Source organism: Macrosteles quadrilineatus, unplaced genomic scaffold (genome assembly GCF_028750875.1).
Source record: "Macrosteles quadrilineatus isolate MER2022 unplaced genomic scaffold, UCM_ALF_1.0 Scaffold_9__3_contigs__length_116548681, whole genome shotgun sequence".
Taxonomy (NCBI): domain Eukaryota; kingdom Metazoa; phylum Arthropoda; class Insecta; order Hemiptera; family Cicadellidae; genus Macrosteles; species Macrosteles quadrilineatus.
In genome coordinates, this window is record NW_026542602.1 from 56,232,778 (window position 1) to 56,251,076 (window position 18,299).

At 34.7% G+C, this 18,299-nt stretch overlaps 2 protein-coding genes across 2 annotated transcripts; both read left to right on the forward strand.

Annotated features, from left to right (window-relative positions):
• The first annotated feature begins 630 nt into the window (after positions 1-630).
• LOC129003022 (uncharacterized protein C1orf112 homolog) lies at positions 631-13,408 on the forward strand. The gene is made up of 12 exons (XM_054431219.1): positions 631-775; positions 2,256-2,342; positions 4,172-4,314; positions 4,659-4,816; positions 5,512-5,715; positions 6,829-6,964; positions 7,705-7,831; positions 8,268-8,454; positions 10,539-10,728; positions 11,768-12,026; positions 12,212-12,427; positions 12,778-13,408. The coding sequence occupies exons 2-12, from the start codon at positions 2,265-2,267 to the stop codon at positions 13,354-13,356; spliced, it is 2,277 nt and encodes a 758-aa protein (XP_054287194.1). The 5' UTR covers positions 631-775; positions 2,256-2,264; the 3' UTR covers positions 13,357-13,408.
• Positions 13,409-14,087: 679 nt separating this feature from the next.
• Positions 14,088-17,382, forward strand: LOC129002022 (uncharacterized). The gene is made up of 4 exons (XM_054429515.1): positions 14,088-14,160; positions 15,335-15,579; positions 15,992-16,118; positions 17,260-17,382. The coding sequence occupies exons 2-4, from the start codon at positions 15,350-15,352 to the stop codon at positions 17,275-17,277; spliced, it is 375 nt and encodes a 124-aa protein (XP_054285490.1). The 5' UTR covers positions 14,088-14,160; positions 15,335-15,349; the 3' UTR covers positions 17,278-17,382.
• Positions 17,383-18,299: the final 917 nt, after the last annotated feature.

Consider the following 18,299-nt stretch of genomic DNA (forward strand, 5'->3'; position numbering starts at 1 on the left):
TATTTTCAGGTTATGGATCTTACAAATAAATCTACTGCTGAAATCATTCAACGACTGGAAGATTCTTTGACGGATTGTGATGCGTTACAGTGTTTACTGAAACCACTACTCATATCCTTTCAAAACCTATTAAAAATAGTTTTATAATTTTTAGGTGCTACTGGTAAGTTATAGTTTTTGTTTTCTTTATATATTTGAAGTTGTAGCTTCCATTAAAGACTTTTATAAAATGCATTCATCTTAAACTGTGCTACAGTATAAGAAGGTACCTGTGTAAGCATTGCATAAGTTTTCTCCTAAATTATTTGACATGTTTTTAATCATTAAAAATACCTGGAGACACTAAAACGTGACTAGCTTAACTTAGAAGGTATTTAACTTAGGGTGAAATCCAAGATCAATAAGACTAAATATAAAGCTAAACAAGTTATTTAAAATAAGGTCATCATGTCCAATAGCATTCTGTAATGTTCAAATGAATTGGGTTGTTACATAAGTAACTTATTGAGTACTTTTCCCTTGGATTAAACTCAGGATATCTTATTCTTTAGGTTTTTGTGGTTGTATATTATATATAGTTTTTGGCTAGTATAATTGTATAAGAGTTTCCTTAACCTGACAATACAACAGCTTGCAAGGCGGAGGGGTTGATGAACTACTTCCTCATGCGATTTCGCAGATTTATAGATCAGGGGTGCAAGTTTTACCTGCGGATGAAGTAGATAGCACGCTTTTGGTACAATTCCTACCGATAACAAAGAATTTCCTGTCTAAGGTTTGTACTAAGTTACCAACAGCAGTTGCTTTCATATACTTTTACTTGTACTAGCTATCATGTACTTATACAATCGTGCACTTTTCCAAGTTCATTATCATCAGTTGGGCTTTAGTGTCCCAGTTGTGCTAAAAAGCCTCTTACAATCATTGTTTTTTTTCCCTTTGGTGCCAGAAAAAGATGGTAATGTTTATGATAAACATCCTCCAATGGCGAATCTCCCAAATTTGAGAGTTGTCTGTAAATTAAGGTCTCCTAGCTGTGGTTCAAATCCGGAACCAAAGTCGATTTTTTACTTTGCCAACTACAATTCTAGCTTGTTCCCACACTTATACAATGATTTAATCTCACCTTAGTCAAGTGGTAAACTTTTGTGAGAGAAAATTGACGCTACCACCAACTATCAATCGTGTTCTGTGATTAAGTTTCTGTTGGAAGGAGGTTAATACTTGTTGAAATCTGTTACCATTTGACTATAATTGTTAAATACAAAAAGTATGTAGATGTTTAAAATTAGCATGCCTAAGAGGCTTAGCGAGTTCTCAGAAGGCCATAGCCTACAAATTTGCTCATCAGGGCTGGCAACAAGTGTTCATCAGTTTCCATTACGACAGAGATTAAATTTGTGGAAACTTTGCATACTGATCGGATTGTTTAAGAATTCCAGGACTTATCCCGTGACATTATCCCGTACATTATCCCGTGACAGTGATTTTGAGACGTCTCATATCAGTTTGGGAATCTCTAATGCTCAGTAATACCACGATCTGCATGCAAAAGTCCTCCAACTTTAATAACTGCCTCATATACGAGACTGATGAACGACTTAGTCAGCGTAACCGATTGACCATCTCACTCTTTGCATCCCTTGCGCACATTTTCTTTGTCCAAAGACTATTCTTTGACTTCAGTCTCGATTGATTGAGACCAGAAAGATCTAATCATAGAACGTAATACTTGTCAGAATTGTAAATTTACCTTCACGTTTTTGAATACTATTGTCAAGACTAATCGTCCTTAATGGGTGAGAAGTGGCTAAAATCGTAATGGATGAAGTAAAGAATTTATTACAGATTTCAACTAACTCTCTTCGCTACGACAGGAGCATGATGGAGACCTTAATGTAAGGACGACCCTCTTACATTAATGGTTTGAGAATTTGATTGGCCTCATAGAGTGTGTAAGGGGTATTTTTGGAGTATTGCTTAATTATTGTGAATGGTTAGATCCAAGAGGACATTAAATCCTAGTTGTATTTGGTATCGGAAGTGATCTTTTATCAACTTTAGAGACAATGTTTTATCAACTTCAATCTAAAAATTCTCTCAGATGACGCCAGATTTTATTTTAAAATGAAAAACAGTTTTGATTAGGTATCATAACAATCTACTAAAGCAATTATTTTGTTTGGATTAATATAATTAGCCTATACCCTATACTATAGGCTATTGTTTAACAATTTGTCTTGTTTTGTTTTTAGAAACTAAACATGAACCATCGGATGATTGACGAAGCAGATATTTTTGAAGACGACTCTTTGATACCAAATGTACTGAAGAACATTGAGGTTTGTATAAAGGAATTCCCCTATAGGGAAGTAGACAAAAAAATGTACTAGACTATCATTAGCAAAATGTACGTTACTTGAAAAAACAATCAATGGGAAAATAATTCTACCAAATACGTCTGTTGTCATTTTTAATCATATGATCATTTCCTTGTCATTCTATTTTTTCGATTTCCCCCAGTTATAAATATAATTTTCTTAAGTTTAAAAAACTAGCCTACAAAACTCATAAATTCAGTTTGGGTATGGCAATTTTTTTACTTTTGCAAGTTGGGAAGCATTGGTTACAAACTGACAGTGCAATTAGTAAATGGTGATCATGTTTCCTTCAGCAGCACCACAAAAAAGTTTTGGTAATAATTCTTCATAGATTGAAGCTGCTTTCTTTTCAGAGCTGTTGTACCTCCCCAAGTGTTGATTGTGTTAAATAATTTACTTAGTCCTGAGCACTATAATTTTTCCAAGTGCATTCCAACATCACCAGTCCAGGGCCTTTCTCTTCTATTCCCTGGACTGAGTCTTTTCTTCTTCACTGAGTCCAGATCGGGATCCATCGCCGCAACTCTTTCTCGCTTATTGGGGGTGGTGGTGGGGGAGGATTCCGGGTGACGAACCACCAAGTCGTTACAGCGCCTAAACCAAACATTAAGTTTTTTACCTTGAACATTGCAAATTGATCTGTTTCTGTCAAATGTTCAAAAGAAAATGATTTTGTTTCTAGGAGACAGAAATAGTTGAATTTGTTGTCTCCATGGAACCAAAACTAACCTTGTGTTAAAAGGTGGTTTGGATCCAGTAGTAGGTTGCTGTATTGTATTTGGTTATAGTTTTTACTGGATCTTTCAATATTATAAACTATTTTTTAATATTTTATTTTATATATGGATTTTTTTATACAGTAAACTAATCTGTTAAGATAGATGTACTCTTTTACATACCTTGCTTGGATTGTTATGATTTTTTCTTAGCCTGCAAATGATGAGTTTAAGTTGAATTGTAGACCTGATACTGGAATTATTTACTGAAATATTTTCTAAATTCAACAATAAGTGTTTGGAATGATTTTAAATTTTTTAAAAGACATTTTGAGGTCAGAAAATGAACCAGTATCAAACAGTTCTTTGATCTAAAAAAATGTATACTATTTACTTTGTGGATTTTTGAGATTTTTCTGGTCAGGCATTACTTCAAAGTCAGTTTTTTAATCACTTAAAAGTATGGTAAAGTAGGCTATTCACTCAAGTAAACGTTTGACAAATGAAATTTGAAATCCTTAAAGTTGACTAACAATATTTTGGGGCGTTTAAGCTATGATAATGGCAATTATTGTCGATTGATTGACTGTTACGGCAAAACCGTTCGTGTAGGAAACAACAACTGAACCACTTAATTTAACCAGAGGAGACAATTTACCGTGGATCACAGGCCCAAAGAGCCAGCTTTGATGATTAATAATATTAATTGAAACAAACTACAAAAATAGATTGTCTTGAGGCAGTAATTACTAATCAGACAACTGGACACAACGTGAACATAGTATTGAGCAAATTATTGATATTAAAAGGTGACACTGGAAAATACATTAAAGTAGTTGATAGGTGATATCTGAAACTAATTATTTACTGAAATAATTTAGTCTAACACCATACCTCTCAAGGGGCCTTACCCTCATGTCCCAGCAACTTATGCAGCCATGTTCCTGCCCTGGTGACGACACGGCAACCCGGGAGTCGCTCGCTTCTAATGTGCCCGCTCTTTGATGAGCACTTTGTCTTTGAAACAGTGTCTACAAATATTATCAAATTGAATCTGAATATTTTTTGTTTTAGATATGCATTCAAGTGTTAAGCGACATGGATAATATGTTGGCTTATCTAATAAGTTTTGACCAACTGTCTGGTTCTGATTTTCCAAGTGCTCCGAAGAACGTAGCCGAAGTCGTTTACTTGGTTTTCAGCCATTGTCAGAAAAGGTGAGCAATCAATGAACAAAATTGGTTATATTTTTAAGATATTTTTTTTACTTTTATGCTAGCGACCATTAACTGTTTTGGCTTAAAATCAACTAAGAGCAATATCAGAGTTCATGTATGAAGAATTAACAAGAATATTTACACTCAGTTCCTTAAAATATTAACTTTATAAAAATTATTATGTCTTTGTAGTACACCTAATCACGAAAACTTATTTAAGAATTCGGGCAAGTAGATAAAAGTCATTGGTTATTACGAATTATTTTAAAAATTGTTTAATAGGCCCTAAGTGAATTTGTACAAAGAAATCATGACAGGATAATTGAAATTGCGTTTTTTTTCAGCAAAACCGAGTACAAAGATGTGTTTTCTACTGTGAGAAGCGAGCTGATGTCTTTGTTTCAACATTGTTACCAAGTGCAGGTTAAACTGTTCACTTTACTGAATGAAAAACTTGTCTTCAACTGTGCGTTTGAAGAGGAAATTCAATCGCTAGTAGAGAGTAAGTGTTTAAGCTAGCATGTAATTTCTTAAGTAATAAGTTTTAAAAGATTTTAACACAGTTTATCTTCAAATATTCTTTAGTCATAAGAAGTTTTATCCTAGCCTATTACATTTGAACTCCTTAAAAACTCTCCTTTTTTAAGAAAGAAAGCCACAAACAGGCCCAAAACTTGATGCGTTTGTACTGTGGTATATATTTTATTTTAGATCAATACATACATACATGGTTTATTTATTGCTTCAAGGCCATGTGAATTATACATAAATATTAGTAAGTTTAGAATTAGAATATAGTTTAATTATTGACAATTTATCCATTACATTGTTGATCAATACCTACCTTAAATTCATATTCCGGTTTTTTTTTTTTCATTTATTCATACACCTAATAATTGATCTATCGTCAATTTAATATGTTTAGTGAACTCTTGGATTGTGAGCCAAGCTTAAGGGGTTTGCAACAAAATAAATAGTTAATTAATACTAACGATTTTCATAGTTAATACTAATATTTATGTCCTTTTGACATTTTCGGTCATAGGCAATTGAGAATTAAGAATCATTAGGTGGGTCTCTAGGTGGGTTGAGTTTTTAAACTGTGTCATTTGTAACACAAAAAAAAATTGATACACTATTGGTAGCACAGCACCTCTCTTTAATCTTTCAATAATACAAATCTATGTATTGTTACAGTTATTGACACGTTAAACTTAATGTCAGAAGTGGTGGCCGAGCTCGACACAATGAGTCTGGTCGCTCACTGGAAGGGGTTTGCTCAGCTGACGCAGACGTATTCGGCCCATCTTTGCTCCAGGCTTGATGTCTCCCGGCCAATCATCTATCTCTCGGCCAACATTGCTCATCAATTAGACAACCTAAAAGTCTACGTAAATGCTGGTTAGTAAGCCGTTAGCTGACATTGAGTTGAAAAATTATTGAAAAACATATTCAGTCGAACATCTATAAGACATTTCAGGGGGTAGGGAAAAAATTTGTATTATCGAGGTATTCTTAATAAAGAGGTTAATTTTATCGAGGTTTAAAACTGCCATTATTCGTATGAAGTTTTCTCCTCTGCTCAGGCACGTGCCAAACAATGACTGAAGAAGGAAGAGGGATGGGTGGGGGTTTCATGTTGAGACAAGCTTCTGTTTGTTTTGAAAACTACGTACTATGAAGGTTAAGATAATGAGAAATTTGTTTTATAGAGGTTGATTTCGTCTTGTAGAGGTTTTGTGCTAAGAATATTCGTTGCATATGGGTTAATTAGTCCAGCCCAGTTAATATATCACAAATAAGTTTGTCTTATGGAGGTTTTGAACCTAATTACTATTTTATATAGAGGTGTTTTTAGCATTGACCTTTTTGAAAGTTTCAAGGGGATTAAAATTTAAAAAACAATGTCGTATAGAGGAATTTGTTTTACCGAGGGTCGTACAAACAAGGTTCGACTCTACATAAGGGTGAATTGAGTAAGGTGTCCAGTATACATTATTTTTAATTGTTTCAAAATGGCTCTTTTTGTGATTTTTTTAATATCCAGGATTTATTTTTCAAAGTGCAAATATCTCTCCCATTTAAATTTCACATTCCTTATGAGCTAAGCTTTAATTTGATGTTCAATATGACAATATTATGACAAAACCAAATATAAAAAAAAACAATAACCGGTGAATAGCCGAAACTAAACAATTTCAAATAGCATATAATTTTACAGGTATTGCGATTTCAAGCAGCTTACAAATCTAATTGTTATCCATAACTCTTTTAGTTTTTGAGTTATCAACTTAAACGATCTTCCCCCATAATACATGGGTTAATTGTGTACAATTCCATTCTTACCTCTTTAGGACTTTTGACGCAGGATGTTACATTACCATGCATTTTAAATGTCGCGTTTACTATTTCACGCTTTTCATCACTTGAAACTTAAACTCTAATTTCAAATTGCAACAGAGTTCGATTTAAAGGTTAATAATACTTTGTGTAAGTGAATTCAATGTTTTTCAGATAAAAAGGTTGTCCTAAGGGCTTTGAAAATCTCCAGTTTGCAGTTAAAGGTTCTGATCAAACTGTGTGAACAATACAAGCATCATTTGGGCGACTGTCACTCTCAGCTGTTGTCTTGTCTTATCTCACTCACCAGGTTGGCTTGTTTTGAAATTTTTATTTGTGATTAAGATATTTTACGTATTTTTGAAGAAAATTAAGAATGAGGTTTTGTTACATATTGCATGCACATTAGTTGACAATCACATTAAGTTACAATTTAAATAACTGTTCATCTGTGTGAAGTTTCCAAGGCAATTTTTGAACTGGAAGAGATATCTAAAAAATCGCCAAATGTTAGGTTAGGTTTGAAAAAAAGTAACCTCTCCATTACAAACATAAGCTAACCAAACCAACATGTCTCTAATTCATTTTTGGCTTAAAATACCTATTGGTTGCCATTTAAATGAAAAGTATTAAAAGTATAAACAATCATTGAGCAAGCAGACCGTAAAAAATTAAACAGTGACCATACCATCTAAAACCGGAAATGTGACTTAACAATAAGAATGTTGAAACTCATGAATGGCATATTACCAGTAACATGCCTATGATAAGTGAAGTGTAGGCCTACTTAACAAGAGCACTTATTAATGTTCTATGTATTTTTTTTTACTTTTTTTAAATTTATTTTCTAAGTTCTAGCCTGGAACTGTTCTTACAGATTATTTAAGTTTAGTCCTAGAGGGTCGCGGCATTATCACATAGATAAAATCCTTAGTGATTGGCGGGATTTGAACCTGAGACCTTTGGAACTCATGCCTTACGCTCTACCACTAGACCTAATATATATTGTAAGTATTGTCCAAATAATAATTTATTTATTCTTTCGTACAGCCGCACCCAGCAGTCTCTGAGCGTGGAAGGGTTGACAGAAGATATTGCTGCTCAAGTTACAACACATCTATCAGCAGGAGCAGCCCCCCTACTCTCTCACCTTTTGGCCGACCCGGTGTTCGTCAAGGTATGTGGCTATTTAGCCAAGTATATTTATAGGTTAGCCCATTGACAACGACTTACGTTTGTATTGCGTGACAGCATTTTGCAAGCTGTCTTGACTTTGGTTGTATGAGTGTGGAAAAAAATATTTTTGTATAGAGGAAACTCACTTATGGGACGTGCGCTTTCAGCTCTAAAATGTTGTGCCGGAAATATACTTTTGTCAGGTAAGGAAGAGCCTGAGCGGCAAGCACTGTGCGGATATTTCTATTGCACAGGGCACAGGGTCTTCCTCCGCCGTGAGCATTGTAGTACATGAGGGCGAGGGGCGTGTTGTTGAACTTTTCCCTAGACACCAGCAACTAGTGCTAGGTAGATATCACTTAGGTGTACCATTGAATGGTTCCTCTGTACCTTACCTCTGTTTTTTTTTAACTATTCACATAGGCTATATGTTTCAGAACTATCTTCAACATGCTGATGAGCTGCAGTCTGGCACAGTTGCAACAAAGTTCGGCTTCTGCAATCTGACGAGCATGATTCTGAAGAAGTTCACCAATCCAGCCTCAGCCGACGATGAAGCTAAAGTGCTTTGGATCAAATCAACGATGCCACTTGTTGAAACTACCTTCAAAATACTCAATACTTGTGAGTATGATTGGATTTTGTGCAGTTTAGGTCAGAAAGAGGATGTGATTCGCTGAATTTATTAATTTGCTACTTCTTCCGGTCGGTCTTTGACTTCTGTCAAAGCATGACGAGTTAATATCCTGCCAAACACTAGTGGCTCTTAGCAATGAGATATTGAACTGATCCAGTAGTATAACCCCACTCTAAGCTGCAGTCATCTTGTAGAAATCTAAAATGGCCAGTCCCTCTGGGGAGGTTATAGGCTATCGGGGGTTTCTTCCAAATCAGGTAACACCCTCCAAAAAGCTTAAAATTTATATTTAGTTGGGGTGAAATTGTTTTGTAGATGATTATGATTTCTTATTCTTTGTTTTTGTCCTAACAATTTTTATTGATTCATGATTTTATAGATTCACGAAGTGGTAGTTTTTGGAATGCAATTACAGTACAGTAGAACGTCGATTATCCGAAGCCCGGTCATCCGAAACGTCGGTTAACCGAAAGGAAGAAAGAAGCAAAAATCAATAAAATCGCGCGCCAATCACGACTGGCCGTAGCGCTACGCCGCCGCACGGCTGCTAAGTGGTGAAAGTCTAAATATAGCTCAAAGGTCTGACCCTCCCCCTTCCCCCCAAACCCCTACTTCATTCAGTGTTACGCCCGCTCCCTTCGAGGTCATTGCACAACCCCTCCCTCCCTTCTATTGTTTTTCATTGCCAGTCACCAGTCACTAGTCAGTCGCCGGCGACTGCTTTGAGTTGACATATTCTGTTGTAACAGCTAAAAAAATAGGTTAGGACAACTACCTCTTGCTTATTTCTACAATGTAAAAATATTTGTATTACTGTAGAATCTACAGTAGTAAATATTATCCAGTATTTCACATAAACACAAGTTACATTTTAACAAATATTGATTTTTTACCATTTTAAACCAAACTCAACTCGAAACTGCCGAGTTAAAAAATAAGCTCGAGTTTTAAGGCCGTACTCGACTCGAATTTTAAATCTCAAGTACTCGCACATCTCTATAATTAATCAAATTTATATTATTGTACAGTATCCACAGACGCGAAATCGGCAAATCGCCGCCGGCCGCTATCCCTTCCCGTCATTTCCCGTTCCCCGTATTTTTTCCGTCAACGACCGATTATCCGAAAAATCAGTTATCCGAACAACCCCAATCCCCAATTAATTCGGATAATCGACGTTCTACTGTAGAACCTCTTTAATCCGAACCCCCGTAATCCGAACGTCCACTAATCCGAACCCCTCATTGCTGTACTCTATACACAGTACAGCAGTTCTTTATTGTATACTGTATTTAATGTACAGTACTGTTTATTCACCATGTTTACTACTGTATTAAATAAACACTGTATTTTAATTTATAAAACATTTTTTTCACTTTTCCCAAAATAATTTAGATCAATTTTAGCCATGTTTTAGCTATTGTTATGTAAAAACAACAATATGTTCTGTAATCCGAACTATTCACTAGTCCGAACTACCCCTGGTTCCAATTAGTTCGGATTAAAGAGGTTCTACTGTACCTTAGGTTACGTTGTTTTGAAGCTTTTTGATTTTGCAGAATGTTCTTTAATTAATTTCTTATATTTTACTACGGAGTGTGGCATCTTTTTTTAAGAACTTGCTACACTCCCTGAATATTTATGCATTCTTCAAAAACAAAGGCTTCAAAACAAAGTAACTTAAAATAATATTTCTAGTTCTTGCCTCTGGTAAAATAAGTAAAAGTAAAATTACTGTATTTTCTTTTTAGCGGATTTCCTATGTTGGGAATAAGCTATTAGGCCTCCATAGGTATCATGGTAAGGCCTATTTCGATCAAACTTGCAAAATGAATTTGATTTTATACTTAGCTATGATCATTTTACTAAAAAAACACGTTATTACCCTCCCTGTAAGACCAAACCTAACTACTCGTGAAATATAGTGGTATTTAAATAGGGAATTTAATCTGACTTGTTGAAGAAAATATTTAAGTGAAAATCCAATCAGGCATATGGGAATTTGCTTAGTCTGCAGGTTTGCTGTGACGGAGGTATCTTATAAAAATATTAAGTCACCATGTGTTTTCAGGTGAAGATGTGTTTTTCTCGTATGAGGAAGACGTGTACCAGACGCTACTGACTCACACCGCAGCATTCATCATTGCTACAACTTCCGTCGAAATGTTTTCTGACTTGGAGTCTATGCTGGTCAAACATCTGCTTCAACCATCCTTGTGGCCGGCTTTCTTTACCTCCGACTTGTTATGTCTCATCGCGAGGTTAGTATTGACCTCTCATAACTCTTTGCATTCAGTTGGCCAACCGTACTAGCCACGTTGACAAAAACAGCGTTTATTATAGATTTAGAGTTTGTCTCTACATATCACCCCTCAGTGGACGTTAAAAAATCGTGCCAGTGCTGCTAGCCTTTGAGCATTTGATGGTTTTACTTTGGCCCGTACCACTAGCAATTCGAATGACAGGAACAACCATAAATTTATGAGAGCAGCAGTGAAAAAGACAGCAACCTAAACTGATTAAGACAGTCTCTATGTGGAAAGGGTTAACTAACACAGATTGCTAAGAAAAACCTTACAAGCTGCAATCAATGAATTATTAGATTTTTTATAAAAGGAAATGACTATTGTTCTAGTTGTTTTATTGCCAAAATCTAGCCTTCTCTAATTTAAGGCCGCGTTGGTGTGTGGCAAAGTTGCACCTGGCCTATTGCCACAGTAATAACAGTAAAAACAAACAAGTAAACATAAATACTGTGTAGACGCTCTAATGAGTTAGAGCAACAGCTGTTTCAGTGGCTGAGACTGCGGTGTTGCCAAACTTTGGTCTTGCCAAGGCCTTGAGTTAGTGGTGGCTATGAAACTATGCTTACAATGTCTACAATGTTTGGATTAATCTGAAGGTCGCTGGTTCGATTCCAAGCGAGATTGTTACCGGACCCAGATGCCATTTTTCATTGGCCTAACTAACAGATGATATCTAACAGAAATTTCGACGTTAGATAGTAGTAACAAGAGTAGGGTTTGGACCGTTCCCTTCTGGATAACACAAAAAAAGTATCACACCAAGTAAATGGCCAGAAAATTTTAAAATGAATATCAATTATAAAATCTGTAAAACAGTAAAACACACTGTCTACCATATAAATAGTTAAAAACCTTACATAACCTACTCATTTTATGTTCTTCTTATGTACCTATTAGCTCAATCTTTATCTGGCTTTGGATCAACATTTTTAAAACCAACAAAATACTAAAGAGTGATTTTTTTTACTCGTCCCATTTTTCTGTTTGTTTGCAGGGTAGGTTCAGACAAGTTATGCCTCCAGTTGGTATCACTGTTGAGAGATTTGTGCTCGTGTTGGCCAACCTGGGACAGATGTCGGCCTGAGTGGTGTTACGTCACCTGGACAACGAGTCGCCTCACTCAGTTTCTCGCTGAAGATGATCGTAAAAGCTTCTCGTCACAGCTACCACACGTGACTGGAATTGCAACTGACTTGAACAACCTGCTCAACAAACCGTTTAGTAATGAATCTATCCAGCTGTATAATGCATTGGTGAGTTTAATTTCCCCCTGTTTTATTTCTATTTTTAAGGCTTTTTCCTGCTCTTCCGTGGGGAAACTTAACATTTTATATTAAAAATTACAAAAACGTAAAGAATTTAATTTATGCAATTTTTGGTGTCTAACACCTACTATAAATAATTCACAAATCACATTTCTTCACTTGACTTGTTTCAGACGAACAATTTGACCACTCTAAGAGACCACATAGACTTGTATCCTGATGTTGGAGCTACACTAGCTCAGCCTATCTGCCAGATGTGGAGTCACATGATGTTTCCAGAAGATCTCGAGAGTTCTGAGACTTGTGATTGGTTCTCTTCTCTCTTTTCTCTGTTGGTTTCCGTCTCATCTCACGTTGTCGTCAGTCTTGATACATCTCAGATTGTGAATGTAAGGAAACAGTTTTTTTAGATTCCAGTTTAAAAAAAATTAAACTTACTACAAAACAAATGTATTAAAAAAAAAACCAAAAAAGACACTACTTTAGTCTACATTATTGATTATAGTTTGTTATTCGGTAGGTATGAATTATTGTCTTTTTAATAGGTCGGTTTGTCCGGCCAATCAGTTATCAAGCCAGTCAGGGCTTGGTCCCGTGGTGGCCGGATACAACGGGGTTCTACTACACAAACTGTGTTAGACTCCAATGACGATAAGGTAATTTTAATCTCAAACAAAATCATAACCAATTATTTTCGTTTACCGTAGTATACGTTTTATCTAACTTTTATTTTTTCCAGATCCTCAATGTTTTGGACGACCTTTGTTCGTCATCCACCATTTTCAAGTGTGGTTCTTGCACATTTTTGAGAAGCCTCGCCAGCAAACTCCTCCCCAGTGATTCTAACCAGAATCTCGTTTACAACGAAATATCATCTCTATTTGTCAAGTTGTTGTTGGACAGTAACCCTTTAGTGAAACAATTCGCTTTAGAAACCTTTTCCTATTTTGCCTATGTAACCAAACATGAAGAAATAGTCGCTTTGACTGTGGCCAAAGACGTAAAGCTGCAAAACATCATTGCCCAGTATTTAGAGGGTATTCCGATCGTAAAGTCTGATACTGAACTTCTCAAGTATCTTAGTAGTATAAAAGTTCCTTTTGTTCATAAGTGTAGAATTAATAATTCCAACATTGAGAAAGATAATGTAGAACTCAATCCGAGTAAAAAGTTCAAAAGTTCTGAGAATGTATTAGTTTCCGTGTTGGAGAAGATTGAAAAAGATTTAAGTGCAATCGAAGAGTTCAAAAAGTGCTCAGAAGAAACACGTAGGTTAGTTTTAGGTTGTATTGCTAAAAGGTTGGACGAGATGGTGTAAATGTTTTTAATCTTTTAGATGTATAGTTGTATATATTACATTTTAAGAACAACATTGTTTTAATACAAAATGTATAAGAGCTTGTGTTGTTTTTCTTCCTGACTTTGATTGTCTTTTTTAAACTTCTCACATTTGATTGAGAATCGAAATTGGTCTTAGGGAGTATGAGAGATAATCTTTTTAAAAATATGACTGAGCTACCATAACAATGTGTAGCCAACTTATAAAAAAAAAAATTAAAACTAAATATTTTACAAAAATCTTTTTAAGAAGAACACTTTAATCATTGGTTTTAAGCATTCCAGTAGTCATTTAAATTTTAGAGTTACAATTTGATTTTAAATTAAGACAATGAGGATTAAGTTTAAATCGTGTAGAGCAGAAATTAAGTTGCTAGTAAAAACTGCATTGTGTATGGAAACATTTTTTGTGCATTGGCGTTAGACCAATACAATATTAAAATTTCTAATGAAATGCTTGTAAATGTGGATATGTGATGATAATTATCACTTTTTAAGGAACAGTCCAAAAAACTTAGTTTTTGTAAGCAGAATGAAATCACTGAAAGGGTATTCCATTTACGTCTTGAACAACTTCTAATTCAGTTAAAACAATTAGATTATAAGGAAAACAGACAACTGATGAATTTGGAGATAAGGAAATTGCTAAAGAATTTGGACTTTCCTCCCAGTTCTGATTGGTATAACCAAAAGTTAGTTTGTTGTGTCCCTTTTTGTAGCATCAACACACAGTTCTAGTCAGAAAGTGAGTGAATTGGCACAGCGTAACAACTCTTTAAGAAAGGTTTGTACTCTTGCTTTTTAAGTTACTTTTCTGCCCTGGTAATTCTTTTTTTTTACTGTGTTTCTTTAATATTGTAAATTAGTAAAATAAGGAGTAGACAAATACCAATGTGGATCTCCATTCCACATTGCACGTTGTTTTTATCTCTCTGTTTTTCTTATGCTATATCAGTTTGTTTATCACCGAGTGAAATTAATCATTAATTAATTTATGAGGTCAAGGTTGGAAGAAATTTTAACCTAGAATCAAAAGCACAGCCATGTCTTGTAATACAGTATTTTGAATTGTTGTCAATAAAAGTTTATGGATGTACAGGATGTGTGTATGACAAGGCTTAAAGTATTTGTTAACCATATCAGAATAAGAATCGGAGACAATAACAACTTTATATATTACATACTCCCTCTCCTACCACAAATACAATTAGGTAGTAAAAGTAAACCAAATTTAGGCTCTTTCGAGAAGCCTTAGACACAAAATATTAAAAATTAAGTTTCTCATGGCAGTTAATATTCTAAAATCATCTTTGGTTAACTTAAAAAAGTAAAAAGCGTTGATAATGCAAAAATTATGTGGATAATTTAAAATAATAAAAATTATACAGATTTACGGCGTAAAAACTATACAGATGTGTACTTTTGTTAGTGTTATCATTTAAATATTTATGTAGTAGCATCTTAACAATAAAAGGCACTGAAACAACAAACAATGTCAATATTGAAAATGATTATACTCGCCAAATAATTATCTGAAGTTTGCCTGTAGCTGACAAATTGTCAGTGCAATAGCATTTGATGGTCTAAAAGTAGATCAGCTGTCTTCGAACATTGGTCTTTTGATGACTCTTTCTGAAATGTTTAGAAAGTTAGCAAACTCAACACAAATCAGTAATTTATACCTGCACAATCTGCTTAGTTATACTATTTTGTACATCAATTTTAATTATAAAACTGGCAAAAAATTTAGCATTGGAATCACATGCCTATCAATAATTAAATTTATAAAGGAATGAGAAGCCTTGTATAGCTTTTTCACCGATTAAGTTCGGCTATTTTTTAGTCTGGACTATTCATTAAAAGCTAAGCATAATTGAGCCCAGTTTCAAATCATCATAGATACATTTTTGTCTTCAACCACTCTTGAGTTCTATAAGTATATAATAACTTATTTACAGATCAACCTTTGCACGATGGACTCAATCAACTTTGTAGTGCTAAGCTTCGTGGCAGCAGGTCTCTGCTATGAAGTTCGGCCCGTAACTTATCAACCTGGAAGCGTTTCACAACTTGAAACCGACAATCCATCTACGACACCTTACTCAGGCAGCCAAGTTGAAGACTGTAACTGTGTTCCGTACTATCTTTGCAGCGATGAACAGATCAAAGAAGCTGAGATACGAGAAGGAACTGGAGACATTAAGTAAGTCATGTAAACCAGTTGAGTATGGATAAATCAATCTTTGCCTATCCGAGCCTCCATATTATCCAATCCTCACTTTGGACGATAGATTACTAGAAATCGCATGCCGTAGTGGTCCCAGAATACCCCTTTTGCCCGCACCAGCCCTGTTTCTATTAGACAGGGGCGGCCAAAAGGGGAATTCAAATCCATTTGTAATTGGTGGGATTTGAATCCTGGACCTCAGGACCTTTTTTCAGGCCCTACATTTTCTTGAGAAGTAAAAACATCAACTGTAGTTTCCAAGCAGAAAACTCAATACAATTAGTAATAATTTAAAATATGCACTTCATCACTTATAAAACCACTATGATAACCCTTCTAATTCTGCAAACGAAGTTGAAAACTGCTAAAAATATGTTACTTATTCTAGGTTTCCAAACGACCAGTGTGAAAATGAATATGAGATTTGTTGCGAACTAGAGGTAATGAAACCAGTAAACAATCTTCTCAACATCTCAACTGCTGTGGGAAACAGTTCCAATAATAATAGCAGTGAGGTAAAAACAACGCGTTATTTAAGTCCATATGAAAGCTAAGTTTAGTGTGTCAAGTACTACCCTATTTCAGAGGTGCCCATTCCTTAAGGTTGGGAGTGCTAATCTCCATTTAATACTTTGATCTTTTTATCACTCCTCCCCATAACTTAGCCAACCCTTTCCACACCGAAAAAATTTCAACGATTTACTTTAGTCGTAAAAAACAGCTTACTGACAATATTAAACGTTTATTAGGAACATCCGTTTCCCAATACGTACTGAATTAAGGGGACAACTAAACGATGGTAGTCATCTATCTCCCACATCATAATGTCGTCATGACAACGATATGTGGTTTCTTGGCCCTATACAGACATTTCCCACAATCGCGGCAACATTTTAACATAGTCTTGGTTGCAAAGACTTCACGTAGTCACTTCCCGTGGTATAAATCTAATCTAACGCTCAACCGATGAGCATCTCATGTCTGAAGAGACTGTTTAGCCATTGATCAATCCAACAGCACTATCATCACTGATAAACAGAAAACAGTAGCATAGTAGTTTTACGTAGTGTAGTATTCCAGATTGCAGCAAGTGTCAGGTAAAGTTGTTGTTAATATTTGATAGGTTATCAAAGCAATGCTTGATATTTTACTTATGACGTCTGATTTGAATTTGCCTTAAGAAAGATCTAAACTTCAAATATAAAGGACAATATGGCGTCTTGTAAGTATAAACTTGTGCATTAATACTTACAACTAATAAGACATAGCTTTGAAGCTGAGTGATTACAGTGCTCGCCTTACAATCAAAAGGTTGTCGGTTCGATCCTGAGAAAAGATAGTAGCTTTTTGATGGTTTGAAACTGAGCCCAGCTGTCCTTGATCGTTTAATAAAAATGATTCTAAACAATGAAACAGCTGATCCTAGTCAGTAATAAAGCTACAAAAGGCATCTCACATCATCCTTTACTAAGGGGTGCCCATTTGGTTTTTTGAAAAAGATTTTATGACAGAAAAAATTGACCAGAAAATTACAAAAAAGAATTTTTCAGAATCATACACCACTCTCTTTACTCACATTTGGGTTAAATACGCACCTAGGTGGCGTCCTCATATCTATTAGCAATGTAAGGTAATTAAATACCGTATTATTTTCAGAACAACAGAAAAGTGTGAAGGAATTGATGTGTGCTGCAAAACTATCAACGGAAATAACATTGCTTTACCTGTTCAGAACACAACTATGTAATTGATGTATAAGCATACTTAGCTTATGTGTAATTTGTATAACTAATTATTAAATGTACAAATTATTAATAATGTTATGTGTATATTGTGTTACGTGTGTATATACTATTTTATCACTCATTAATAAAATTTGTATCTTTGTCATTGTACCAGCTTTGCTACTTTGTAGTTATTGCCCTAGTTCATGTTAATCTACTTGTGTGTTCTATTCATAAAGTTTTACTTCTATTTTAGAATTACTGTGATATAAAGATACATTCATTAATAATAGACACGTTTTAGCCTACTACCTTCTCTATCCAATAGTCAATGCTACTACTTTGTAACAAATTATTTTTAAACAACTGATCACACATCTAACTATTTTAGAAAAAAATATTCCTCGGTAAAAGTTGTAACGTAGTCTACTTTAAAAATATTTCAACAGTAGTTTATTTTTCAGATCAATATTATAGACCATATATTATTGGTGAGTTGGTGGTTCAGTTGGTAGCGTTATGGGCAAGGGTAAGAGTAACTATATTTTCTGGGGAAATCACCAAAGGTGAAGACGAAAACACATTAGAAACAGCAAGCTTTTTACAGCATTGTACCAATTAGTTTGGATCTAAAAGAACCCTAACATATAATTTTTTGTTATTTTACAAGTTTTTATGGGCAAATCAACATTAAAAAATCTAATTTTCCTGGAGATATTATAGATTTGTACCCACATACCAATAGGAGTAGTCTGTAGCTCTGTACATATCCACAAATACATACACACACGCAAACTCAAAACTTTTGATGGAAAGAATACTTTGTCCATGTACCATGAATTTTCTTATAGGGGGTTGAAGTAAAAAAAAAACATAAGAATTGGTTATCTTCATCTGGTACTAAAGATTAGTAAATCTATAAGAGCTGGTTTCTGTTTAAGCTATGGTATGAGTCTCCAAAATATGGAAACT